The sequence below is a fragment of the Sapajus apella genome, unplaced genomic scaffold (genome assembly GCF_009761245.1).
Source record: "Sapajus apella isolate SASKATOON/1434 unplaced genomic scaffold, GSC_monkey_1.0 scaffold220, whole genome shotgun sequence".
Classification (NCBI taxonomy): domain Eukaryota; kingdom Metazoa; phylum Chordata; class Mammalia; order Primates; family Cebidae; genus Sapajus; species Sapajus apella.
In genome coordinates, this window is record NW_022437160.1 from 587,902 (window position 1) to 615,858 (window position 27,957).

Consider the following 27,957-nt stretch of genomic DNA (forward strand, 5'->3'; position numbering starts at 1 on the left):
CACCTGAGGTCAGGAGTTCCAGGCCATCCTGACCAACATGGCAAAATCTCATCTCTACTAAAAATACAAAAATTAGCCAGGTGTGGTGGTGGGTGCCTGTAGTCCCAGCTACTTGGGATGCTGAGGCAGGAGAATCACTTAAACTTGGAGGCAGCAGTTGCAGTGAGCCGAGATCAAGCCACTGCATTCCAGCCTGGGCGACAGAGTGAGACCGTCTCAAAAAAAAAATTTTTTTTTTTTTTTGTTGAGTCAAGGGATCTCACTATGTTTCACAGGCTGGTCTCGAACCCCTGCTCATAAGTGATCCTCTCATCTTGGCCTCACAAAGCTTTAGGGTTACAAGTATGAGCCACTGCATCTGGCATGAGAAATTTTTTTAGGCTGGGCATGGTGGTTCATGCCTCTGATTCCAGTACTTTGGGAGGCTGAGGCAGGCAGATCATCTGATGTCAGGAGTTCAAGACCAGCCTGACCAACATGTCAAACCCCATCTCTACCAAAAATACAAAAAGTAGCTGGGCATAGTGGTGCATGCCTGAAATCCCAGCTACTCAGGAGACTGAGGTGGGAGAATTGCTTGAACCCCAGGAAGGCGGAGGTTGCAGTAAGATGAGATCAAACCACTGCGCTCCAGCTTAGGTGACAGGGCAAGACCCTGTCTCAAAACAAACAACAACAAAAAAACGAAAACAGAAATCAGATCATACCGTTCCTTCCTTAAAGTCTCCACTCCCCATGGCTTTTCACTGCCCTTAGTATAAAGTCCAGCCCTGACCTTGGCCTCATGCCTGGAATCCTCCCCTCATCTACCCTCTCATCTCAGCTCCTAGCCTTCAGCCACACTGGCCTTCTTGCTGTTCCTCCACTAAACCAACACCACACCTACCTCAGGCCCTTTGCACACCCTGTTCCCTCTACCTGCAAGGCTCTACTTCCGTAAGTCCACCTGACTAGCTCTTTCACCTCTGGCAGGGCTCTGCACAAATGTCACCTCCTGAGAAACCTGCCCCAAACACCCAGGTGAAAATATCCCAGCCCAGCTGCCCTCTAGCTCACCATCACTCTCTGAAAAGATCTTCTTGATTTTTCTGTCTGCATGTTTATTGTTCATTTCCCACCATTCGACCTATGAATCAGGTCTATTTGGTCACTGCCTGGCGTAGAGTAGAGAAGAAGAAAAATACACACAGAAGGACTGAGTAAATGCGAGATGGGGAGAGAGTTATTGTCCTCATTCTTGTTGGAATCGTGGGCTGCAATTTGGGGCCTGAACTCAACGTTTTTTGTTTTGTTTTGTTTTGTTTTTGAGACGGAGTCTTTCTCTGTTGCCCAAGCTGGAGTGCAATGGCACGATGTTGGCTCACTGCAACCTCCACCTCCCAGGTTCCAGCAATTCTCCTGCCTCAGCCTCCCAAGCAGCTGGGATTATAGGCGCCCACTACCATGCCTGGCTAATTTTTGTATTTTAAGTAGAGACAAGGTTTCACCATGTTGATCAGGCTGTACTCAAACTCCTGACCTCAAATGATCTGCCCATCTCGGCTTCCCAAAGTGCTGGGATTACAGACGCCCACCATCACACGCAACCTAATTTTTGTATTTTAAATAGAGACAGGGTTTCACCATGTTGGCCAGGCTGGTCTCGAACTCCTGACCTGAGGTAGTCTGCCAGCCTCCGTCTCCCAAAGTGCTGGAATTACAGGCATGAGCCACTGTGCCTAGCCTTTGAATTTAACTTCATCCCTATGATTTGGCAAAGGGATGTAAAAAGATAAAAAATGCAAGTCAAGGATTGATTCCAGTGAGTTCAGTCTAATGATAATGATAACATCAGCAAGCACCTACAGTGCACCGGGCACTGTTGTAAATGTTCTGAGTGGATTAACTAGTTTAATTCTTTTTCTTTTCTTTCTTATTTATTTATTTATTTATTTATTTATTTTTGAGATGCAGTTTCGCTCTTGTTGACCAGACTGGAGTGCAGTGGCACAATCTTGGATCACTGCAATCTCCGCCTCCTGGGTTCAAGCGATTTTTCTGCCTCAGCCTCCCAAGTAGCTGGGATTATAGGCACTGACCACCATGCCCAGCTAAACTAGTTTAATTCTTTTTTTTTTTTTTTTTGAAAAAAAAGTAGTTTAATTCTTATAACAACCTTATGATCATTACAACGGAGATACTCTTGTTATCCTCATTTTACAGAGGAGGAAGCAGAGGTTCAGAGAGGCTTAGTAACTTGCTCAAGGTCACAAAGCCAAGAAGGGGAAGAGCGAAGACTGGAGCCCTGGCAGTCTCACCCCAGAATCCAGAACTACTGCATCCCTGAAAATATCCCAGGGACCCTGCTCCTGGGAGGAGGAGTCCACTTCCACCCTTGATGACCTCCACCCTCCAAGCTGACCCACCCAGGGCTGACCTCTGGGGCTGAATGAATGAACCTTGACCCCTTGCCATCTTTGAGCATCCTCAGGTCCCCAGCGGCCCCACCCCCACCCCCGGCCCCCGAGTCTGCGCTGACCCTGCCTTGAGCTGAGTGAGTGCTTCCTCTACGCGGGGCTGGTTGTAGCGCACCATGTAGCTGTGCATATCGGGATAGTTGCTTCGGATGTTCTTCTCCGTAGACCCGTTGGGCACAGTCCCAAATTTCAGGGGTGGGTATTGCTCCTGGGGCCTCTGGAACTGGGGCAGAATGCGGAGTGATTAGGGCACCCTCCACAGGGACATCCCTAACACGAATCCCCCATTCTGAGAGACATCCGCTATCTGGCAGACACCCCAGTCCCAAAAGTATTCAGTATTTCTCAAGACTTGCTCACTACATTGGGAAATGTGCTTTCACTGGCACTCAGCACACACAGTTGCAGACACATAATCCGAAAGGTCACGAGAAGCCTCCCCGAGGCCCCTGAAGTGCCAGGAGTTAAGCCTTCACTTACTGAATCACAGGAGGTCCTGGGGGGAGAGGCTGGCATGGCAGGGGCTGTTGCTATTTACCAATCCGTTCAGAAATAGTTCACTGTTTTAACAACAGATGTAGCCAGACGGGTGTGTGCTGGCTCAATGTCAGGTGTGTATATGACTAAAACAAGTTTTATAAAACCAAATGCACTACATAAGATGCAATCAACTATTCTATTCTATTCTTCTCCATTCCATTAAAAAATGCTTGTTGGCCGGGTGCAGTGGCTCACGCCTGGGATCCCAGCACTTTGGGAGGCCGAGCAGGTGGATCACTTGAGGTCAGGAGTTCAGAGGCCATCCTGGCCAATATGGTGAAATTCCATCTCTACTAAAAATACAAAAATTAGCTGGGTGTGGTGGCACATGCCTGTACTCCTAGCTACTCGGGAGGCTGAGGCAGGAGAATCACTTGAACCCGAGAAGCAGAGGTTGCAGGGAGCTGAGATCTCGCCACTGCGCTCCAGCCTGGCAACAGAGTGAGACTGTCTCAAGAAAAAACAAAACAAACAAACAAAAAAACTTATTGCAACCCATCAAACTGATTTCTTGAGCCTTTAACAGGCCATGACACCCGGCTGGAGAATCACTTTAGTCTCAAAGTGAGCTCTACAAACCGCCAGTCCCTCAGCAAACCGTGATTGCAGTAAGGGGCATACAGGAATGGAGGGAGTGAGCATTTAGAGAGCAATTTGACAGGATCGCTTTTCTTTTCTTTTCTTTTTCTTTCTTTTTTTTTTTTTTTTTTGAGACAGAGTTTCGCTCTTATTGCCCAGGCTGGAGTGCAATGATCAATCTCAGCTCACCACAACCTCCACCACCTGGGTTCAAACAATTCTCCTGTCTCAGCCTCCTGAATAGCTGGGGTTACAGGCATGAGCCATCACACTCGTCTAATTTTGTATTTTTAGTAGAAACAGGGTTTCTCCATGTTGGTCAGGCTGGTCTCCAAATCCAGACCTCAGGCGATCCACCCGCTTCAGCCTCACAAACTGCTGGGATTACAGCCATGAGCTACTGTGCCTGGCCGACAGGATTGTTTTTCGTCTGTTGAATCTAATAATAAAACTGTGGGTTTGACTTTTTGTTCGGTTTGTTTGAGACAGAGTTTCACTCTTGTTGTCCAGCTGGAGTGCAATGGCCAGTCTTTGCTCACTGCAACCTCTGCCTCCCGGGTTCAAGTGATTCTCCTGCCTCAGACTCCCAAGTAGCTGGGATTACAGGCACCCGCCACCATGTCCAGCTAATTTCTTTATTTTTAGTAGAGACGAGTTTCACCATGTTGGCCAGGCTGGTCTCAAACTCCTGACCTCAGGTGATCCACCCACCTCGGTCTCCCAAAGTGCTGGGATTACAGGTGTGAGCCGCCGTGGCTGGTTGGGTTTGACTTTCGTCTGTCTTGGTTTTAGATCTTATTTTACTTTTCTAATAATTCATTTCCATTGAATTTCACAAAAGCATTGGTCTGCAATGGACTAGAAGTTTCAAAAATGAATCCTTCCTCACAGTTTGAGAGAAGCACTGGTTCTAAAATATCCCATCTGGCACAACTGCCCCTAGAACATTCAGGGACACCCCTTCCCCTAGGAATATTTTAAATAGCTCATGGTGAACCGTGTTCTTTCTCCAAACACAACCTTCCATTCTACCATTCTGGAATTCTCTTTGGGAAGAGACCCCTGCCCCCACTCCCCACCCCCCAAGAATCCTCTCTAATCGACCACATGCCAAGCTCTGTGACCTCCAGCCCCAGCCAAGCCCTGGACCCACACACACCTTGCGGTCACTGAGCCCGGACACGGTATCCACGTACTCCTCCTGGATCATGAAGGCGGCCAGGTTGGCTGTGTAGCTGGCGAGGAAGATGACGGCGAAGAAGGCCCACACCAGCACCATGATTTTGCTGGTGGTTCCCCGGGGGTTCTCCACGGGCACCGAATTATTGAACACCAGGGCCCAGAGCAGCCAGATGGATTTCCCAATGGTGAAGGTTGAGCCACCAGGGCCTGCAGGGGGCCAGGACGCGGACATGGACCCCAAATCCCTTCGCAATAAGGGAGCGGAAAAAAAAGAACTACAATTCCCAGTGGCCCCCAAGGCCTCTGGCACCTCGAGAGGCCCTAGCTTGACCCCCAGGGACCTGCTGGGAAATGTAGTTCTCTCTCTCTGGTTAGGTAGCTCAGCGGCAGGCGGATGGAGGAAGGGGGACTCACGCTTGCCAGTGGCCAGGCTGCGGTTGTAGCCGACAGGACTGAGGTACTCGAAGATGAAAACAGTGACGGCGACCACAGTGAGGCACATGACGAACATCATCACCCACACGGCAGGACTGTAGGGCTCTGGGGACAAGGGAGTTCGTGGTCATGGCTCAGCCAAGCAAAAGACTCAGGATCAGGCTGGGGCGATGGCTCACGCCTGTACTCCTAGAACTTTGGGAGTCTGAGGTGAGAGGATCACTTGACGCCTGAAGTTCAAGACCAGCCTGGCTTGAACATAGTGAGACCCTGTCTCTACAAAAAAAAAAAAAAAAAAAAGAAAAAAAAGAAAGAGAGAGAGAGAAAGAAAGAAAGAAAAAAGGAAGGAAAGAAAATTTAAAAACCCTAGGGTACTACAGCAAGTGAACAAGGTGCGGCCCAGATCTGACCCCATCCTATTCTGGTCCTTTCTCTAGGTTCTCCATCTCTGAGAGTCTTACGGCCCACCCAAACCCCTAGGAGACAGCTATTTTCAAAGAGAGCCATGGCAGGCATTTCTGTGGTTTCAGCCACCAAACAGAAACTGTCTCCTAAATGTTTCCTGAGCCACAGGCCTGAGCCTCCACCTAACCCAGCCATCCCCCCAGGCCATTCATCATGTCCCATGCTGAGCCCAGACCAGCACCCATGCTCCCCAAATGGGGGCCTCACCATCCACCCAGTCACAGGCTCAAACTCCATTTGCCATCCTCCCTCCCACTCCCTCTCTGGCCACAGCCTGTCAGTCTCCAACCCACGCTCCCGCCCCTGATGCTACTTGGGCCTCTCCTCTCCATTCTCATGGCCAACAGGGTTCAGGACTCATCTCCTCCCACCAACCATCTCCCCTGCCTCCAGAGCTCCTGTCTGTCTCCTATAGTCCAACCCCCATACAATGCAGAGACGACCTGGCTCCTCCCCTGCTTACAGCTCTCCCCGGGCTCCCTAGCACCTCCAAGACAAAGTCTCTGCCACTCAGCCTTGTCACACTCTCCTCTCTGGCCTGATCACTCTTTGAAGCACCCATGCTTTAACTACCCAGAACTCACAGGCAGCCGGGCTCGGTGGCTCACGCCTGTAATCCCAACACCTCGGAGGCCAAAGCAGGAGGATCACCTGAAGTCAGGAGTTCAAGACCATCCTAGCCAACGTGGTGAAATCCCATCTCTACTAAAATACAAAAAATTAGCTGGGTGTTGTGGCGGGCGCCTGTAGTCCTAGCTACTCAGGAGGCTGAGGCAGGAGAATCGCTTGAACCCAGGAGGTGGAGGTTGCAGCGAGCTGAGATCATGCCACTGCACTACAGCCTGGGTGACAAAGCAAGACTCTGTCTCAAGAAACAAAAAACAAAACAAAAGCCGGCGCAGTGGCGCACGCCTGTACTCCCAGCACAGTGTATTGTTGGGGCTCACAAAATGATATTCCCAAAGCATGATATTTGTCAGGTGGAGTATTTGAACTAAAGGAGATTAAAGGTCTCATAGGCGGTCGGGCGTGGTGGCTCACACCTGTATTCCCAGCACTTTGGGAGGCCAAGGTGGGTAGATCACAAGGTTGGGTGTTTGAGACCAGCCTGGCCAATATAGTGAAACCCCATCTGTACTAAAAATACAAAAATTAGCCGGGCATGGTGGCGGGTGCCTGTAATCCCAGCTACTCGGGAGGCTGAGGCAGGAGAATCGCTTGAACCCGGGAGGCAAAGGTTGCAATGAGCTGAGGTCGCAAAACAAAACAAAACCTCACAGGTGCCTGAACCAGTGACACCCTCTGTTGCTTGTCTCCTAGGTTCCCCTGCTAGAGGAAACACCCTGCCCTGTCCATCAAACAACCTCCCATTCATGTGTCCCCTCCTCACATTTAATGACCGTGTGTGGTCCCTGGGAGCTCACCAACAATCAACCCAAATCACCATTTCCTTGAGATTAGGACCAGGTGATTCAACTTCCCAGGGCCAAGTGTGAGCTGCCAGGACTGCCCGTGTCACAGCAAGGTCAGCACCCTGGACAGTCACTGCGGCAGCTTTGGACATGCCTGTCACTGCTGCGGGGCAGCTTGGTGGGGCATAAAGAGGACCTTGTCACTCCCCTGCAGTGTGCTGCCTGCAAGCAGGGACCCCACGTGGTGCTTCTCAGTCTGCCCTGCAGAGACCTCGGTGCAAAGAGGAGGCCACAGGAGACACCGTTGGGCAAAATAAACAGAAAACAAAACACAAAGGAAGGGATGGCTCTTCTTCCAGCCCCTCCCCTCTCCTGGGAGCTCTGCTCAGACTTCAGAGAGCAAGTGGAAACTGACAAGAACAGTTGCCCTTGGCTGTGTGCTTCTCCAGCTCAGAAATGGGTCCTCTGCCCAATTCATCTCAAAGCCACCAGCCGTGCTGGTGGGCAGCTCCCTAACCACACCCTGAGTCTGTCTACTGTCACTTCCTAGTGCACACCCTTACTCTGTCTCTGGCATGGACCTTGCGGTAGAATCCCCACTAGCCACTTACTTCCACAGAGAGGGGTTTTTTCTTTTTTTAATGTATTTATTTATTTATTGGAAACACAGTTTCACTCTTCTGCCCAGGCTGGAGTGCAGTGGTGTGATCTTGACTCACTGCAACCTCCGCCTCCCGGGTTCAAGTGATTCTCATGTCTCAACCTCCTGAGTAGCTGGGATTACAGGTATACGCCACCATGCCCAGCTAATTTTGTATTTTTAGTAGAGACAGAGTTTCACCATGTTGGCCAGGCTGGTCTTGATCTCCTGACCTCAAGTGATCCACCCACCTCGGCCTCCCAAAGTGCTGGGATTACAGGTGTGACCACCACACCTGGCCTCATTTTGTCAGCCAGGCTGGAGTGCAGTGGTGTCATCTCAGCTCACTACAACCTCTGCCTCCTGGGCTCAAGCCATCCTCACACCTCAGCCTCCTGAGTAGCTGGGATTACACAAAGCTAGATACTTTAAAAACCTAAATCTGATTATACATCCCCCACACCATGTTCTGTAGTTAAAACTCTTGTCCAGGTGCAATGGCTCATGCCTGTAATCCCAGCACTTTGGAAGGCCGAGGTAGGCAGATCACCCAAGGTCGGGAGGTCAAGACCAGCCTGGCCACCATGGTGCAACTCCCTCTCTACTAAAAATACAAAAATTGGCCGGGTGTGGTGGCTCATGCTTGTAATCCCAGTTACTTGGGAGGCTGAGACAGGAGAATTGCTTGAACCTGGGAGGCGGAGGTTGCATTGAGCCAAGACTGCGGCATTGCACTCCAGCCTTGGTGACAGAGTGAGACTCCATCTTTCAAAAAAAAAAAACAAAAAAACAGAGTTTATCTTCTGTCTCCTTCACAAGGCTGAGAGATCCTACAGGACAGAGATTTGTGTCTGCCTCATTTACCACTGTGTTCCCAATGTGGAGCCCACCACCTGGCACATAGTAGGTGCTTAGTAAATACTGATGGGTGGTTGAGCGCCGTGGCTCACGCCTGTAATCCCAGCACTTTGGGAGGCCGAGGTGGGCAGATCACAAGGTCAAAAGATCGAGACCATCCTGGCTAACACAGTGAAACCCCATCTCTACTAAAATACAAAAAATTAGCTGGGCGTGGTAGTACATGCCTGTAATCCCAGCTACTCAGGAGGCTGAGGCAAGGGAATCTCTTGAACCCGGGAGGCGGAGGTTGCAGTGAGCTGAACTGTGCCACTGTACTCTAGCTTGGGTGACGAAGTAAGACTCCTTCTCAAAAAAAATTACAAGGTGCTGGTACTGTGCTAATTTGTTCTCTTCATCTCATACCTAGATACAGGGAAACACTTGGGTTTTGTGGGGCCTGAAGCTTGGAGAATTTGGAGGGCTCTCGTTGAGAGAATTCAATCTTGTGAACACAAAACCAGGTGCAGGGCTTGGAAGCTGCAGTGCAAGAGAAGGCTCTGGGGCTCAGCCTTCTTTAGCATCTTGATAAAATGTCTTCTGGGTAGGGAATTATTTCTTCCATCTTGCAGATTAGGAAACTGAGGCTCAGAAATGATGTCACTTCACCAAAGTTGCACTGTGAGTTCAGTACTGATGATACCGGGAACGCAGGTTTTCTGACCCCAGGGCCCACACGGTTGGGGGTGGCTGCTTTGCCTAGGTCTCGCTACCTATCCCAGGGCCCCAGCTTACCGAGGAAAGCGGAGGGGGACACCGTGCCGTTGCTGCGCGCCACCATGACGCTGATGCCTGTCTCCACGAAGGGGACGGAGAAGTCCACGATCTCGGAGCGCTCCTCGTTGATGGTGAGGGAGCCGATGGCCATGTCTGCGCGCTGGTAGAACACCTGGGGTGGGGGTGATGAGAAGTGGGCGAGGGAACCCGGCTCAGGCTGGCAGACTGACACGGACAGCGGGCAGAGACGGGCCCCGGGAGCAGACCAGTGACGGGGTCAGGGAAGGGGCCAAGAGGGATTGCGGGGTGGGTGAGGAGGGGGACGCAGAGCGGGGCAGGGGAAGGCGGAGGTGAGAGATGGGGAACAAGATTGGGAATTGGTAGCCTGCATCCTATCCCGCTGCTTCCAGCAAGTCCTCAAGGCCTTGGTCCACACCTTCCCAGCCCCACCCGCTTCCCCTAGGATTCCCACCCTCCTAGCCCCTCCTCCTCTACCCCAAAGTTCCTCCTCCCAGCCCCGCCCCCTTCCTCTAGGAGCCTCACCCTCCTAGCCCCGCCTCCACTGCCCCAAAGTCCCTCCTCCCAGCCCCGCCCCTTTCCCCTAGCAGTCCCATCCTCCTAGCCCCGCGTCCTCTGCCTCAAAGCCCCTCCTCCAAGCCCCGCCCCGATACCACCTGACCCCGCCCCTTGCTCCAAGACCTGTCCTTCACGCGGCCCCGCCCCAGGTGCAGAATCAGGTGTTCCCTCAATTCCGCCAAGCCACGGCCTCAGCGTGCCCGCCTCTCCGCCTTTTTTTTTTTTTTTTTTTGTGGGACGGAGTCTGGCTCTGTGGCCCAGACTGGAGTGCAGTGGAGCGCGATCTCGAGTCACTGCAACCTCCGCCTCCTGGGTTCAAGCGATTCTTCTGCCTCAGCCTCCCGAGTAGCTGGGATTACAGGAGTGCACCACCACGCCCGGCTAATTTTTTGTATTTTAGTAGAGACAGGGTTTCACCGTGTTGCCCAGGCTGGTCTCGCACTCCTGACCTCAGGCAATCCGCCCCCCTCGGCCTCCCAAAGTGCTAGGATTACAGGCGTGAAGCCACCGCGCCTGGCAGTGCTCGCCTCTTGACTCCGCCCCGAAGACTCTCCGCCTCCCGTCCGCCCCTCACCTCCCCGATCATCCCATTCCAGACGCCATCGATCTTCTTTCCGTGCTTGCCGTTGGTGACCAGGTAGAGGTCATAGCTGAAGCCGATGGTCTGCGCCAGCCGCTTCAGAATGTCGATGCAGAAACCCTTGCAGCAGCGCTTTTCCGGGCGGGGGGCATCCGGGGGAGGGCTGCGGGGATTGACCAGGCTTGGGGAGTTTGGGGACCCCCTCCTTAGACTCTCTCATAAAGAGAAGATATGGAGGAACGGACAGACAGCAGCTAAAACTATGGTTAGCGCTTTCAGGGGAAACTGAGGCTCAAAGAATTCTGGGGTTTGCCCAAGGTCATCAAGCTGGAGGGCTCGTGGGTCTTGGGTCCCAAGAGAGGAAGGGGCTGGGGGCCAGGACTACTGGGCTTCACTGGAGGAGGGTTTTGGAGCCTGAACTCCTGGATCCCAAGCTGTCACCTGTGGGTCCGGTTGAGCTGGCTCCGGCAGGGGACAGAGTCTCGGATGCAGGTGCCACTGATGGGGTCTGCAGGCTCCACGATGACAAACGGCCTCTCCTCCAGCGTGGCCACCGTGAGGTGCTGCGTGTCGTCCACTGGCTGCAGGAAGCGACCATAGCGGGACCACAGCGGGTACTTGAGGCGGAGCGTCTGCTGCTCCCAGCTGCCCACCTTGGCCAAACGGAAGGAGAGTCAGGCTTCCTGGGGGACTTCCTGTGGTATCCTCCTCCATCTGACCTAGGTGTGTGGGCAGCAGCTTCCTCCAAGACCCAGGAGCCCCTCCCACCTTCAGACCCTAGGACCCCGGAGTCCAGGCTCCCTGTCCCCACCACCTTCTTAGTCCAGGACCTCAGGCCCCACCCCCTGCCAGGATGCAGGAGTCCAGGCCCTCTACAATGCCCGTGGTCTGGGCTTCGACTCACCACCTCCCACGTCCTGTCTCTGGTGAGGGAGATGACCACCAGGGAGGGGTTCACTAGGAAGCCATCCTCATTGAAAGAGTAATCCCGGTTATCCCAGGTGATGTTCATGAAGTACCTGCCCAGGAGGAAGGGCAGGGGACATGCTGGGGCTTGAGCTGGACCTTGGCAGCTGAAGGAGAGAAAGTCCCCTTCCTACCGACCAGCCCCAGCCCCCAGCTGAAATCTCTCCTCCTTTACCTCCAAGGTCTCAAAAATGCAAATATACCCCTTCCCTGCTCAGCACCCTGTCCTTGGCTGCCCAATGACCCCAGGCCCCCGAGATAAGGTCCCAGAGTCTCAGCCTGATGTTGAGGCCCTACAGTCCCCTTTTATTCTTTTTTCCTTTTTTTTTTTTTTTAAAGTAGAGATGGGGTTTGACTGTTTTTTCCATTTTTTGAGATGGAGTCTGGCTCTGTCACCCAGACCGGAGTGCAGTGTTGTGATCCTGGCTCACTGCAATCTCTGCTTCCTAAATTCAAGTGATTCTCCCAGCCTCCTGAGCTGGGATTACAGGCATGCACCACCACACCTGGCTTTTTTTTTTTTTTTTTTTTTTTAAGAGATGGGTTTCTCCATGTTGGTCAGGCTGGTCTCGAGCTCCCGATCTCAGGTGATCTGCCAGCTTCGGCCTCCCAAAGTGCTGGGATTACAGGCGTGAGCCACCTCACCAGGAATTTTTTTTTTTTTTTTCTTTTGAGACAGTCTTGCTCTGTCACTCATGTTGGAGTGCAGTGGGGTGATCTCCACTTACTGAAACCTCAGCCTCCCAGGTTCAAGCAATTCTCCTGCCTCAGCCTCCTGAGTAGTTGGGATTGCAGCTAATTTTTGTGTGTTTAGTAGAGATGGGATTTCACCATGTTGGCCAGGCTGATCTCGAACTCCTGACCTCAAGCGATCCACCCACCTCAGCCTCTCAAGGTGCTGGGATTACAGGTGTGAGCCACCTCGCCAAGCCTTTTTTTTTTTTTTTTTTTTTAAGTAGAGATAGGGTCTCACTATTTTTACCAGGCTGGTCTTGAGCTCCTGAGCTCAAATGATCCTCCCACCTCAACCTCCCAAAGTGCTGGGATTATAGGTGTGGATCACCATGCTAGACCCCTAGAGTCCATTTTTGTTCTGACTCTGCCTTCCTCTGAAGCCACATCTCTGAGAGTTTCCCACTCTCAAACTCTTTGCACCCAGAATTCTTCGTTTTCCTCTATCAACACTGGAAGCAAGGTTATCTCCCAAACACGTCAAGTGATTTCGTATCTCTAGGCCTTTGCAAATGCTGTTCTCTCTGAACACTGTTATGCCACCCCTTATGCTGACCAAATCTTATTATTACTATTATGATTCTTTTGAGACAGGGTCTCACTCTGTCACCCAGATTGGAGTGCAATGGAGTGATCTTGGCTCACTGCAACCCCCGCCTCACAGGCTCAAGTGATCCTTCCACCTCAGCCTCCTGAGAAGCTGCTGGGACTATAAATGCGCATCACCACACCCAACTAATTTTCGTATTATTCTTAGAGAAGAGGTTTCGCCATGTTGCCCAGGCTGGTCTTGAACTCCCGAGCTCAGGCAATCCACCTGCCTTGGCCTCCCAAAGTTCTGGGATTACCAGCGTGAGCCACCGTGTCTGGCATGACCAACTCTGTGTGTCTAAACACTGAGCTCAAATGTCTCTTCCTCTGGGTTGAAGTGCCCAGGGCAGGAGATGGCAGGGGGTGTCCCTGAACTCCTAGATATCTTCACTATGCAACACCACCCTGTATACTTTCACTGCCTCTCATGTCATCCACCCAGTCACTGGGCTAGACTCTCATCTGCCTTCCTCCCTCCCCCCACCCAGCTCATAGGTCCCCAAGTCTCCTGCTTCCTGCCCTGGGGCTCTCGCTGCCTCATCTTCTTCTGTGGCTCCCCACAGCCCCCCTGGGCCCTCATCCCAGCCTCCTGCCTGGCCTCCAGCCTCCAATCTCTCTTTTGAGGCGGAGCGTCTGCATTCTGTTCCCCACCAGGCCCCAGAGGGGTCTTCCCACATCCAAACCTACTCTACTCATCTCCTGCTCATAATCCACCCCTGGCTCGCCAGTGCTATGGAACAGATGCAAGCCTCTCAACCTGGCATTGAAGGCAAAGGCCTGGGGCCACCCACCTCCCAGCCTTGTCACTCAGACGCCTTTTATTTTTTGTTTTTGAGATGGAGTCTTGCTCTGTCACCAGGCTGGAGTGCAGTGGTGCGATCTCAGCTCACTGCAACATCTGACAGCCAGGTTCAAGCGATTCTCTTGCCTCAGTCTCCCAAGTAGCTGGGACTACATGTCCAGCTAATTTTTGTATTTTTAGTAGACACAGGGTTTCACCATGTTGGCTAGGATGGTTTTGATCTCTTGACCTCGTGATCTGCCTGCCTGCCTGCCTCAGCTTCCCAGAGTGCTGGATGACAGGCATGAGCCACTGCACCCAGCCTGTCACTCCAGTTCCTAAACCTGTGGCCTTCATCTGCTCTGAACTACGGTGGTCCCCCCAATCTGCCCAAGGTTTTCTCCCCTCTGGGCTATTGCACATGCTGTTTCCCCTGACTGGAATACTGTTTCTGGTGAACTCCCCACTACTCTTAGAATCAAGTCCAGGCTGGTGCAGTGGCTCACACCTGTAATCCCAGCACTTTGGGAGGCTGAGCAGGGACAGATCACTTGAGGTCAGGAGTTTGAGACCAGCCTGGCCAGCACGGTGAAACCCTGTCTCTACTAAAAATACAAAACTTTGCCAGGCATGGTGGCCAGTGTCTGTAATCCCAGATATTCAGGAGACTTGCTTAAACCTGGGAGGGAGGTTGAGGTTGCAGTGAGCTGAGATCTGGCCACTACACTTTAGCCAGGGCGACAGAGCGAGACTCCATCTAAATAACAAAGCAAAACAAACAAAAACAAAAAACCAAAAAGGTCAGGTGCGGTGGCTCACGCCTGTAATCCCTTTGGGAGCACTTTGAGAAGCCAAGGCTGGTGGATCACCTGAGGTCAGGAGTTCGAGACCAGCTTGGCCAACATGGTGAAATCCTGTCTCTACTAAAATCAAAAATTAGCTGGGTGTGGTGGCACACACCTGTAATCCCAGCAACTAGAATGGGCCAAGGCAGGAGAATTGCTTGAACCTAGGAGGCAGAGGTTGCAGTGAGCCGAGATCATGCCACTGCACTTTAGCCAGGGCGGCAGAGCAAGATTCCATCTAAATAACAAAACAAACAAACAAAAAGATCAGGTGCAGTGGCTCATGCCTGTAATCCCTTTGGGAGCACTTTGGGAGGCAGATGCAGGTGGATCACCTAAGGTCAGGAGTTCGAGACCAGCCCGGCCCACATGGTGAAATCCTGTCTCTACTAAAATACAAAAATTAGCTGGGTGTGGTGGCACATGTCTATAATCCCAGCTACTAGAAGGGGCTGAGGCAGGGAAATTGCTTGAACTTAGGAGGCAGAGGTTTCAGTGAGCCAAGATCAAGCCATTGCACTCCAGCCTGGGGGAGAGAGTAAGACTCTGTCTCATAAATAAATAAATGAAATAAGTCCCAACCCCTGCCCCTGGCCTAAAGGCCCTACATGAGCTGGGCCCTGCAAGTCTCTCTGTCACCTACTCATACCTTCCTTCCACTTGCCCACTATGTTGCAGCCACACCAGCATTTCAGGCTCCCAAACAGGTAAGCTGTGATTTGGATGTCTGTCTCCTAAAACTCATAATTGAAATTTACAGCTGGGTGCAATGGCTTATGTCTATAATCCCAGCACTTTGGGAGGCCGAGGCAGGTGGATCACCTGAGGTGAGGAGTTTGAGACCTGCCTGGCCAACATGGTGAAATCCTATCTCTACAAAAATATAAAAATTAGCCAGGTGCCGTGGCTCATGCCTGTAATCCCAGCACTTTAGGAGGCCAAGGTGGGCAGATTATGAGTTCAGGAGATCAAGACCATCCTGGCCAACGTGGCAAAACCCCATCTCTACTAAGAATACAAAAAAATTAGCTGGAGGTGTTGGCGTGTGCCTGTGGTCCCAGCTACTTGGGAGGCTGAGGCAGGCAAATTACTTGAACCCAGGAGGCAGAGGTTGTAGTGAGCTGAGATTGTGCCACTGCACTCCAGCCTGGTGACAGAGTAAGACTCCATCTCAAAAAAAAAAAAATTAGCTGGGCATGGTGGCACACATCTGCAATCCCAGCTACTCAAGAGGCTGAGACAGGAGAATTGCTTGAACCCGGGAGGTGGAGGTTGCAGTGAGCCAAGATCTTACCACTGCACTCCAGCCTGGGCAGACCAGAGGGAGACCTTGTCTCAAAAATAAATAAATAAATAAATAGTCAGTGTAATGGTATTGCGAATTGGGAGGTGGAACCTCTAAGAAGCGTTTAGGTCATGAGGGCGCCAGTGCCTTCATGACTGGACTAATGCTGTTGTTGCAGGAGTGGGTTTGCTTGATCTTCCTCCCACTTTTCTCTGTGCCCTTCTGCCATGTGATTCCTTCCGTCATGTAATGATGCCAAAAGAAGACCCTCACCAGATGGTGACATCTTGGTATTGGACTTCCCAGCCTCCAGAACCACAAGCCAATGAATTTCTGTTCATTGTAAGTTACCCAGGCTATCATATTCTGTCATAGCAACACAAAACAGACTGAGACAAGGCAGTTCCAGCCCCAGGGCCTTTGCATCTGCTGTTCCGTCTCCCTTCACTGAGATCTTCCAATGCGTGTCTCCTTCTCTTTATCCATTTCTTTTTCTTTTATTTATTTAGTTTTTTGAGACAGAGTGTCGCTCTGTCACCAGGCTGGAGTGCAGTGGCATGATCACTGCTCACTGCAACCTCCATCTCCCGGGTTCAAGTGATTCTCCTGCTTCAGCCTCCTGAGTAGCTGGGATTACAGGTGCATGTCACCACACCTGGCTAATTTTTGTAGTACTTTTTAGCAGAGATGGGGTTTCGCTGTGTTGGCCGGGCTGGTCTTGAACTCTTGACCTCAGGTGATCCGCCACCTCAGCTCCCAAAGCACTGAGATTACAGGGGTGAGCCACTGCACCTGGCCTACTCATTTTTAAAAATTTAATTAAAAAAATTTTTAGGACAGCCTCACTTTGTTGCACATGCTGGACTGCAGTGAATAGATTACAGATCATTGCAGCCTCGATCTCCCAGGCTCAAGTGATCCTCCCACCTTAGCCTCCCAAATGGCACACACCACCATGCCCAACTACTTTTTAATTTTTTTTGTAGAGATGGAGTTCTCACTATGTTACCCAGGCTGGCCTGGAACTCCTGGCCTCAAGCAAACCTCCTGCCTCAGCCTCCCAAAGTGCTGAGATTACAGCCATGAGCCACAGCCTAGACTATCCATTTTTTTTTAACCTCCAAATTTCACCTATTCAGAAAGGCCTTTCCTGACCACCCCACTTAGCATAGCTCCCTACACATTTCTTATCACATTCCCCGTTTGATTTCCATAACAGAAGTTATTGCCTGCTTGATATTTTCTTTATGTATTTGCTCATTGCTTTTCTCCTTTATTAGATTGTAAGCTCTGTGAGAGCAGGGACCTTATTTAACACTATATATACTCTATGTCTAAAGCAATGCTTGGCACATAGTAGACTTTCTTTTCTTTTTTTCTTTTCGAGATGGAGTTTCGCCCTGTTGCCCAGGCTGGAGTGCAATGGCATGATCTTGGCTTACTGCAAGCTCGACCTGAGTAGCTGGGATTACAGGCATTCACCACCACGCCCAGTGAATTTCGGATTTTTAGTAGAGACGGGGTTTCTCCATGTTGGTTAGGTTGGTTTCGAATTCCCGACCTCAGGTGATCCACCCACCTCGGCCTCCCAAAGTGCTGGGATTACAGACCTTCAATAAAGGGCGTTTCAATCAATAAATGAATCAATGAGCAGTTCATCCCTCAGGTCACAGCTCAGATATCTCCTCCTAGAAACCTTCCTGACTCCCAGGAGTTCCAGACCATCCTGGGCAACATGGTGAAACCCCGTCTCTACTAAAAATACAAAAATTAGCTGGACGTGGTGGTGCGCGCCTGTAATCCCAGCTACTCAGGAGGCTGGGGCAGGAGAATCACCTGAACCCAGGAGGCGGAGGTTGCAGTGAGCCAAGATCGTACCACTGCACTCCAGCTTGGGCGACAGAGTGAGACTCCATCTCAAAAAAAAAAAAAAAAGAAAGAAAGAAAGCTTTCTGACTCCACACAGGCTGACCTGTGACTTGTGCACCTTGGTGTGGAAGGCTGATTGAGGCTAATACATTTCCTCTCTTGGGGTGACATTTTGGTATGAGATCTAGAGGGATGGGTTATGGCCAACACAAGCTGAAATTATGAGGGAGCAGAAGTTCTGGGTAAAGAATTGAACAGCTTCTGGGAAAGGCAAGCCTGAGAAACAAAGAGAAAGGGAGAGAGAGGAAGGAGACAAACAGAGGGAGGGAGGGAGAAGGCAGAGTAAGAAAGACAGAATCAGCTGGGTGCAGTCGCTCATGCCTGGAATCCCAGCACTTTGGGAGGCTGAGGTGGGCAGATCATTTGAGTTCAGGAGTTTGAGTCCAGCCTGACCAACATGGTGAAATCCTATCTCTTCTAAAGGTAAAAAAAAATTAGCCTTAGCCAGGAGTGGTGGCGCATGCCTATAATCCCCTCTGCTCAGGAGGCTGAGGCAGGAGAATTGCTTGAACCCAGGAGGCGGAGGTTGCAGTGAGCCAAGATCCCACCATTGCACCCCCGCCTGTGCGACAGAGTGAGACTCCGTCTCAAACGAAACAAAACAACAACAACAACAAAAAAACAGAAGGAGCTGAAAGAGTAGCTGGCCCCAGGCTTAGCCTCAATTTCGGACGTCTGTGTTCCTCTGTTTATTTTTCCAATAAACCTCCCTTTTCCTAAGGAAACTCGAATGAGACTCTGCTTCATGCAACCGAAGATGTCCTAGCTTAGCCAGTGCTCCTCCCCATGCCCCCGCCATACCCATGCAACCTCCATTACTGCAAGAATCACGCTGTGTTGCCATTATCCCTGTCCCCTGTCTGCCACCTTTACAAGACCCTGTGTTCTTTGAAGAATAAGTCCATGGTCTTATTCATCTGTGTTCCCAGCGCCCAGCATGAGCCCTAGTTCCTAGCGGGTGCTCAGTAAGTATTTATGAAGAAGAGATGCTTCTCTCACCCTCTTTGAGGGGATCCTGATTCCCAATCCACCAGTTCTCAATTCTCCTCTCTTAGGTCTTCTTCCCCACCCATCACCTCTTCCCAAATTCGCCTCCTTCTCATTCAGGATTAAAGGTCTCTCCTTTCACTGTTCTGTCACCAAACTCATCAATTTTTCCACTCCCAGAGCTTCCTATTGTTGAGATGCTGTTTTCCAACAAACTCTGTTCTCCTCTTCTAAAATAATAGTGCATAAGTTGGGCACACACCTGTCCAGCTAGGACTGACATTTCCCAGCCTTCCTTGCAGTTGGCCCAGGCCATATGCAAGAGTGATATTCAAACTATCTAGCAATTGGCAACGCGCAGGCACTAGCCAATCAGAATGGACGTCTAGCAAATCAGAATGGACGTCTAGTCAATCAGAAGAGACGTCTAGTTAATCAGAATAGACATTTAGCCGAGCCCAATAGACATCTAGCCAATCAGAATGGACACCACTGTCAACAACCAGTAACCCAGCCCTGACCACGTGACAACCTTCTCAACAATAAGATGTGAGGCACGTCCCTTCTGCCTCACTTACTCAAAAGGAAAGTGCTTGCTGTCCACTTCCTCTCTTCCCCTTCTCATGAGCTACAATTCAGACATGACCACAACCCCATTTCGACCATGCAGAGAAGACAGAGCAACAAGGTGGGAGGATCTTGGGTCCCTGAATGATCACATGGATCAGCAGTCTCCTGATAACCAGGAATGCTCATCTCTGGGTTGTTATGTGAGAGAGAAACAAACTTCAACCTTATTTGGGCCACTGGATTGTTGGGTCTCTTTTGCTACTGAAGCTCAGCTCATAGTCTAGGTATTTCGGTGAATCTAAAAGGCTATCAATTATAAGAGGTACCACAAAGAAAGACAAAAGTGCTGCCAATTAAGCCATGATAAGCCATCAATTATAAGACACATCTCGTTTTCAAAGACCTAAAAATGGGAAAATTATGCATCTTAGAGTCATGAAATACAGTAATACACTGACTTTATCTCAGATGCTTTTTCCAAATGACTTGATTTAGCCTCGGAAAAGAGATCCAATTACACCTACTTTACATAAAAGAAAACTGAGGCTCGAAGAGCAGATGTGACCCATTTGAGCCATTCATCCAGTGAGTACTCCCGGTTGCTAGGCTCTGGGAGGAGCCCACCCATGCCCCTCCCATTCCAGCCCCACTCACCTATGGAGACTCTCGCCGCGGTGGGTGCGGTTCTGGGCGCGACAGTCGTGGCCGAGCTCAGGAAGGAAACCATAGTCACGCAGCAGGGCCTGGGCGCCTCTGGCCACTACGGCCACGCCAGCTGCCACTCGCCGAGCCAGGTCATCCCGCCAGCCAGCCGAGCGCACTGCAAACAGTCCGGCAGGCAGCGGGGCGCCTCCTGGCAGAAGAGGGGGCTCGCCAGGGGCCCCAGAGCCCCCGCCTCCAGCCAGCTGGGGTCCCACCATGAACCAGACGTAGCCAGACCCAGTGAGACCAGCCTCCTCAGCTGCCCGGAACACGGGCTCGGCCTCCTCTCGGGCGCAGAAGAGCAGGCGGATCTGCGCGCTGACACTGCGGAGCTGGGCACTGAGCACCGCCTCGCCCGCCCCAGGGTCCAGCGTCAGCGCCCCGCGGTGCTCCCAGCCCACCAGGCTGCCGTCGGTCAGCACCTCGATGTAGGACAGGAAGGCCCGGTGGCCAGGGGCACGCGTGGTCACCGCTACAAAGGACGTCCAGTCGTACTCCTCCAGCACCTCGAAGATGACCTGAAGCTGTTGCTCGGTGGAGGAGCCCAGCTGCAGGAAGGTGGAGCCTTTCTCCTGCCGGCGAGGGAGGAGGATGTCAGGCCTTCCAATGTGGGGACCTCAACTCTCAGCAACAGATAAGGGGACCACAGCTCCCAATAAGGCAGGCTGACTAGATAGGTTCACTAAACCCATCTTCTTTTCCTGCCGGGGCACAGGGCTAGATCTGGATTAGCTTTAACTATGTGACTGAGTTTTTCTAGACTCATCCATAAAAGCTTACCTTTTTTTTTTTTTTTTTTTTGACAGAATCTTGCTCTGTCACCCAGACTGGAGTGCAGTGGCATGATTTCAGCTACTGCAACCTCCACCTCCTGGGTTCAAGTGATTTTCCTGCCTCAGCCTCCCGAGTAGCCACCACGCCTGGCTAATTTTTATATTTTTAGTAGAGACGGAGTTTCGCCCTGTTGGCCAGGCTGGTCTCGAACTCCTGACCTCAGATGATGCACCCACCTTGGCCTACCAAAGTGCTGGGATTATAGGCGTGAATGCCTGTAATCCGCACCCAGCCTGGATTTTATATGAATCAGAAACAACCTCCTGTTGGGTGATCTACTGACATTTGGGGGTTCATCTGTTCCAGCAGCTAACATCACTGTCATTAATACAACCAGCATCCAGTAAAGGAACTACAGCCCCCAGCAGCCACTGAGAGGGACCGGATCCCTGCAGGCAGTGAGGAGACTACATCTCCCAGCATGCAATATGAGTGCTGCCAGTATTTCCCAACTGGAAGAAGCTTTGGCGAGTGTACATTCCCTTCTTTGGTTTTTCTCCTACCTTCCTTCCTGTCACCTCTTCCTCTGCCTACTTTGCTGGCCCCTCTTCCTCAGCCAGAATTCTAAATGTGGGAGTACCTTACTGTTCTCTTTTCTTCTCTGTCCTCGCTCCCTGGTGATTTCAACCAGGCCCATGAGTTTTAATACTGTCTCCCATGTTATCCAATATGGTGACTGCTAGCCACTCATAGCTATTCAAGTTTAAAATAATTAAAATTAAATAAAATTGGCAGGGCGTGTGGGCACACGCCTGTAATCCCCGCACTTTGGGAGACCTTGGCGGGCAGATCACGAGGTCAAGAGATCACGACCATCCTGGCCAACGTGATAAAACCCCGTCTCTACTAAAATTACAAAAATTAGTTGGGCATTTGGCACGTGCCTGTAGTCCCAGCTACCTGGGAGGCTGAGGCAGGAGAATCGCTTGAACCTGGGAGGCAGAGGCCACAGTGAGCTGAGATTGCCCCACTGCACTCCAGCCTGGGCGACAGAGCAAGACTCTGTCTCAAAAATAAATACATAAATAAATAAATAAAATTTATCCTGAATCAAGGACCAGAGGAAAAAAATATTAAATAGAATTTTAAAGTTAGTTTTCTGGTTGTACTAACCCCATATCAAGTACTCATCAGCCACATGTGGCTTGTGGCTCTCATATTGGGCAGAGCAACTATAGACTACATTCATCCTTGCAGAAAGTTCTGTTGGACAGTGCTGATTATGCTAATGACTCCTGTCCTCAGTCACAACCTCTCGTGTGAGCTCCAGACAAACCTATCCCCCTGCTGTTTTTTGTTTTGTTTTTGTTTTTGTTTGAGACAGAGTCTTCTGTCACTCAGCGTGGAGTGCAATAGCGCAATCTCTGCTCACTGCAACCTCTGCCTCCCAGGTTCAAGCAATTCTCCTGCCTCAGCCTCTCTAGTAGCTGGGATTACAGGTGTGCACCACTACACTCAGCTAATTTTTGTATTTTTAATAGAGATGGGGTTTCATCATGTTGGCCAGGCTAGTCTGGAGCTCTTGACCTCAAGTGATCTGCCTGCCTCAGCCTTCCAAAATGCTGGGATTACAGGCATGAGCCCACACCTGGCCCCTATCCCCCTCTTTCTTTCTTTTTTTTTTTTTTTGAGACGGAGTTTCACTCTTGTAACCCAGGCTGGAGTGCAATGGCGCGATCTTGGCTCACCGCAACCTCCGCCTCCTGGGTTCAGGCAATTCTCCTGCCTCAGCCTCCTGAGTAGCTGGGATTACAGGCACGCACCACCATGCCCAGCTAATGTTTTGTATTTTTAGTAGAGACGGGGTTTCACCGTGTTGACCAGGATGGTCTTGATCTCGTGACCTCGTGATCCACCCGCCTCGGCCTCCCAAAGTGCTGGGATTACAGGCTTGAGCCACCGCGTCCGGTTCCCCCTCTTTCTTTATTCAATATCTCCTCTTGGATTTCCAAGAGGTGTCTCAAAATTAGCATGTCAAAAACAGAATGCTTGCTCTTTCCCCTGTCTCAAATTTGTTCTGTTTTTTTCTCTCTCTTTTTGTAAAGGAGTAAAGAATGTAAAGGAATAAAAAGCAGCTGTCTTGGTGGTGCATGCCCATAATCCCGGCTACTTGGGAGGCTGAGGCAGGAGAATTGCCTGAACCCAGGAGGTGGAGGTTGCAGTGAGCCAAAATCGCACCATTGCACTCCAGCCTGGGCAACAAGAGCGAAACACCATCTCAAAAAAAAAAAAAAAAAGGAAAGAAAAAGAGCAGTCGCCTTTTTTTCCCCTCCTCTCTCTCTTATTCACCCTGATGCTCAGGCCCCAAATCTAAATCACCGTTTCCCTGTCTTTCCCTGACACTCACATCCAGCCATCTCCAAGTCTTCTTAGCTCTACGTTCAAACATAGCTCCAGCTGTTTGAACTGCCATCACTGTCACACTGTCTCTCACTGCCATCACTGTCACAACTCTCATTGTTATCACTTTCTTGCCCAGCTATCTACAGCTTTCCCACCCCACCCATCTCTGTCTTCCTTTCTTTTCTTATCTTTTTTTTTTTTTTTTGAGATGGAGTCTCGCTCTGTCGCCCAAGCTGGAGTACAGTGGAGAGATCTTGGCTCACTGCAGCCTCCACCTCCCGGGTTCAAGTGAGTCTCCTGCCTCAGCCTCCTGAGTAGCTGGGATTACAGGTATGTGCCACCACGCCCAGCTAATTTTTGTATTTTTTATAGAGACTGGGTTTCGCCATGTTGGCCAGGCTGGTCTGGAACCCCTGACCTCAGGTGATCTGCCCACTTCGACCTCCCAAGGTGGTGGGATTACAGGCGTGAGCCACCGTGCCCAGCCCATCTCTGTTTTCAATCTTGCATTTTCCAGTCTCTTCTCCAAACGGCAGCCAGAGTGAGTGTTTCAATATACTAATTGGATCCCATCCCTTCTCAGTTGAAAACTTTCCAATGATTCTACCTCAGAATCAAAGCCAAAGTCCTTACCGGGGCCCCAAGGCCCTGCATGAACTGGCCCCTGTTGCTTCTCTGACCTCATCTCCTGCCACCCCAACCCCCAATGCGCTCCAGCCACACTCCCTTCTTTCTCTTCCTCAAATACATCAAGCTCCTTCCTGCTTCAAGGGCTTTGTCCGTAGTTGTTGCCTCTCCTGGGGACACTTTTCCCCAGCTCCTCCATGCCAGACCTCCACCTGACACCGCCAGCTCAGGTGTCCCTGCCTCAGGGTAACCTCCCCTGACTGCCACCGATTGAAACTCCATTCTCAATCATTACAACATCCTGAAGACTTCCTCTGGGAGGCCAGATTTTACTGTTACTGGTTTTGTCTGTCTCACCATTAAAATGCAAGCTCTATAAGGCAGGGACCTGGTTTCTCTCTCTCTTCCCCCCCCCCCCCCCAGAACTGTATTCACGAGGAATTAAAACAGCCTGGGCACAGAATCAGCTCTCAATAAATCTTCCTGTAATGCAATGAGAACAGCAAGTGGGCTTTCTCCCTAGCCACGTGCCTGTGAGAAAATCTGTAGGGGATATTGCAGTTGTCCTGAGGGAATGAGGTCTTTTTTATTTCTGTTTTTGTTTTGAGACTGAGTCTCACTCTGTCCCCCCTGGCTGGAGTGCAGTGTCATGATCTCAGCTCACTGCAACCTCCACCTCCTGGGTTCAAGCGATTCTCATACCTCAGCCCCCAGAGTAGCTGGGATTACAGGTGCCCGCCACCATACCTGGCTAATTTTTGTATTTTTAGTAGAGATGGGGTTTCACCATGTTGGCCAGGCTGGTCTCAAACTCCTGACTTCAGGTGATCCACTTGCTTCGGCCTCCCAAAGTGCTGGGATTACAGGCGTGAGCCACTGCACTTGGCCAGAAATGAGGTCTTATTGCAACGAACGAGAACCTCTTCCTTCAGCAGGTGGAGGTGTGCTGAGGGGACCACATTCCCAGTATTCAGTGAGGCACAGATGGACCTGTGAAGACCACTCTTTCTTCCATCCAGTGGCAGCGAGGGGACTACATTTCCCAGAATGCTATGGGCATACACCGAGCTGACCACAGTGCCCAGCGGACAATGAAACAGAGCGCAGAGCAGACCACACGTCTTAGCAGCAATGAAGGCAGGAGGGACCACGTCTTTGAGTATGCCTCGGAAGTGGCAGTTAAGAAATAAGTTCGCCTCCCAGGGCATCTGCCTACACATCACTTTAAAGTACCATGCCAAGGAGAACAAGAAAGTTGGACAGAGGTCCTTCCCAGGAAGCTCTGAACAGGAGAGGACTACGAATCTCTGCATACAATAGTGATGCAGTCACACAACCACCGGGTGCACAGCAGGGAATGGGCAGATTGAAGGAAGCTCCACCCACTCAGGTGGCTCCATCCTCTGGGTTGCACTGGCCTCACTTCTGGAGAGGCCCCGCCCCTTCTCAGGCCCCACCTCCTAGCTGACCCATTCTTCTCAATCCACAGAGCAGGCTTGGTCCAGCTCTCTCCTTCAGACCAGAGGTCCGCTACAACTGCCCTTTCTGTGCTCTTGGGAGTCAGGCCTTTCTCCAGGCTCCGGCCAGCTCCAGCCTCTACCATCCCTTCCCCAGCAGGCTCCTGGCTTTGACCTCTCATTGGCTGGGCCCGCCTCCACCGTAAGCCTTCATTCTCCTGCCCATCCTCTGGACTCTCGCTTTCCACACCTCACAGTGCGGTATGTCCCTTCTCAAACCCTACTCTCAGGACTGGCTTCCTCTCCAGACTCACCCCTTTATTAGAGTGCTTAGGCCCCGCCTCCTCCTTGGCCTCGCCCCCAACTGGCTAGCCCCTCCCCCTTTCCTGACTCACTCCTCTGACTGACCTCGCCCTAAACCTCGATTTTTACTTCTTGGTTTTTCCCCTTGCCCATCCTCCTCTCGTAATGACTCCTCCCCTTTTCCGACTCTTCCTCTTAGAAGATGGCTCCTGCATCCCTAGCCGACCTCTAGGCAGTGCTCAACCGGCCGACCCCTCCCCAAACTCTGTCCTCGGTATCTGACACCTCTGATACTGCCTGGCTCCCACGTCTCCACAAGACTCGCTCTTTTCTTTTTCTTCATTCATTTTCTTTCTTTCTTTTTTTTGATACTAAGTCTCACTGTGTCCCAGGCTGGAGTGCAATGGCAAGATCTCGGCTCCCTGCAGCCTCCGTGTCCCGGGTTCAAGCAATTCTCCTGCCTCAGCCTCCTGAGTAGCTTACAGGCGCCCGCCACCACGCCCAGCTAATTTTTGTCTTTTTAGTAGAGACGGGGTTTCACCATGTTGACCAGGCTGGTCTCAAACTCCTGTGACCTCAAGTGATCCGCCGGCCTCTGCTTTCCAAAGTGCTGGGATTACAGGCGTGAGCCACCGCTCCCGGGCCCATTCCTTTTCAACTGACTTCTTCCCGCGCTGATCCTAGATCCCACCTTTCCCTCAGATTTTGCCATCTGGGGTTGGTCCCTTTTCGTCCCCTGTCTCTAACCCTTCTCTTGACTCGTCTTTTCCACAGTCCCTTACCTGCAATGAATGGGCCCACGTCCTCCCTATACTATGATCATGGAGGACTGGCCTCTTTCTCACCCTGAAGGCCTGTCTTACCCTATAGACCAGCCCTCTCCAAGTCAGCCTGGCCTCTTACCTAGCCCGAAGCCCTGCCTGCCGTCTGGGCTCGCCTTGTCCCAGACGCGGACCCACAGAATTGGGGGGGGGTCCCCCGCCCCCTCCAGGCCCCGCCCCATGCTGGCCGTCCCAGACCCGGCCCCCCAAGGCTTGCCCCGCCTCTTCTATGGCCCCGCCCCCGCCCCGGTCGCGCGCACCTTGGGCGTGAGCACGAGCGCGGCGCCGCCGTGCACGGCCACGATGGGCAGCGAGGTCTGCGCCGACAGGAAGTCGAGGATGGGCGCGACGGCGGGCGCGCGCGAGTCGTCCTCGAAGACCACGCCGTGCACGCGCAGCCCCGACAGCAGGTCGCAGAGCTGCAGCACGAGGCTGCGCGGGTCCGAGCCGTTGAGCACCAGCGCCACGGGCCGCACGTCCAGGCCCGGGCTGCGCACGGCGGCCGCCACGGCGGGGCCCAGGCGCGCCGCCTCGGCCGCGTATGCGGGCCCCGAGAACACGAGCGCCACGTTGAGCGGCCGCGCCCCGCCGGGGACCCCGCCGGGCCCACCGGCCCCGCCCGGCCCCGGCGCCTCCTCCGGGAACGGGCTGGCGCAGGCCAGCGCCAGGAGCAGCAGCATCTTAGCGGGGCCCCGAGGGCCGCGGGGGCCACCGGCGCCGCGCATCGCCTGCGGGCCCCGCGGGGCGGCCTCTGAGCGCCCGGCAGGACGGGGAGGAGAGGGAGCACAGACGGGGAGGCGCAGAGACAGGGAGACGAGATAGAGAGACGCACAGAGGAGGAGAAGCAGCAAGGGACAGGCGCAGAGAAGGGGAGTTCAGGGGGCGGTCGGGGTGATGGAACAGAGGGAGAGACAACGCGGAGGACGAGAGAGATGGAGGGGAGAGAGACAGAGAGGGAGAGACGGAGGAGAGACAGGCAGAGACACGGGGAGAGACACACATAGCAGAGGAAGGTGGAGGGGCAAGGTGAGAACAAACGCCAGGCAGAGGAAGAGGTGAAACGGGGAGACGCAGAGATAGGGCGACACAGAGATAGGAAGAAGTGTAGTAAGGGATTGGGGGAGACGTAAAAAAGAGAGTGGATGATGGGGTCAGGGGAAGATACAGAGGTAAGGGGAGAGAGAAAGGGCAAGAGACAAGATGGGGATGGGGAGACCCACAGAGGTGGGATCAAGATAGGAGCAGAGAGACCCAGGGAGACGGGGAGGGAAAGAGCGCCAGGAAGAAGGAAAGAGACAGAAGAAGCAACAGAGACAGGGAGAAGACAGAGAGGATGGAGTGGCAGAATCGGGAGTGAGGGAGGCCCAGGGAGAGGATGATAGAGGCGGGGAGAGATGCAGGAAGGCGGGAGAGATAAGCGAGACAAGAAAGTTGGACAGAGAAGAAGACAGCAACCAAGCCAGGAAGAGGGAGACAGAGACTCCAAGTCCACCAAGAGACACGCACACATAAGGGATGGGGACACGGAATTGAGATTGAGGGAGGCAGGCAGAGCGGAGTGCAAACAGGAGGACAGAAATAGCGAGGCAAGGCCAAGATCGGGACCCCCGCCAGGGAGGTGCCCAGCACAGACATGAAAGCAAGGCGGGGAAGGCGATTGGCAGGAGGGAGCAGAAATAAAAGCGAGGAAAAGGGAGAGGAAAAA

The 27,957-nt window shown here is 52.1% G+C and overlaps 1 protein-coding gene across 1 annotated transcript; it reads right to left on the minus strand.

Annotated features, from left to right (window-relative positions):
• Positions 1-2,208: 2,208 nt before the first annotated feature.
• On the minus strand, positions 2,209-27,222 carry GRIN2D (glutamate ionotropic receptor NMDA type subunit 2D). The gene is made up of 9 exons (XM_032271003.1): positions 26,513-27,222; positions 19,820-20,439; positions 11,384-11,498; positions 10,921-11,132; positions 10,474-10,642; positions 9,342-9,495; positions 5,172-5,297; positions 4,735-4,964; positions 2,209-2,679 (listed from the first exon to the last, which is right to left on the minus strand). Exons 1-9 carry the CDS (start codon positions 26,975-26,977, stop codon positions 2,467-2,469), a joined length of 2,304 nt encoding a protein of 767 aa, XP_032126894.1. The 5' UTR covers positions 26,978-27,222; the 3' UTR covers positions 2,209-2,466.
• Positions 27,223-27,957: the final 735 nt, after the last annotated feature.

Coding starts and splice junctions, on each gene's coding strand:
- GRIN2D (XM_032271003.1), bottom strand. CDS start 26,977: ATGCGCGGCGCCGGTGGCCCCCGCGGCCCTCGGGGCCCCGCTAAGATG. Junction 5,298..9,341: donor GTCCCCCTCCGCTTTCCTCG/GTAAGCTGGGGC, acceptor CCTTGTCCCCAG/AGCCCTACAGTCCTGCCGTG. Junction 2,680..4,734: donor CCGGGCTCAGTGACCGCAAG/GTGTGTGTGGGT, acceptor ATTCTGCCCCAG/TTCCAGAGGCCCCAGGAGCA.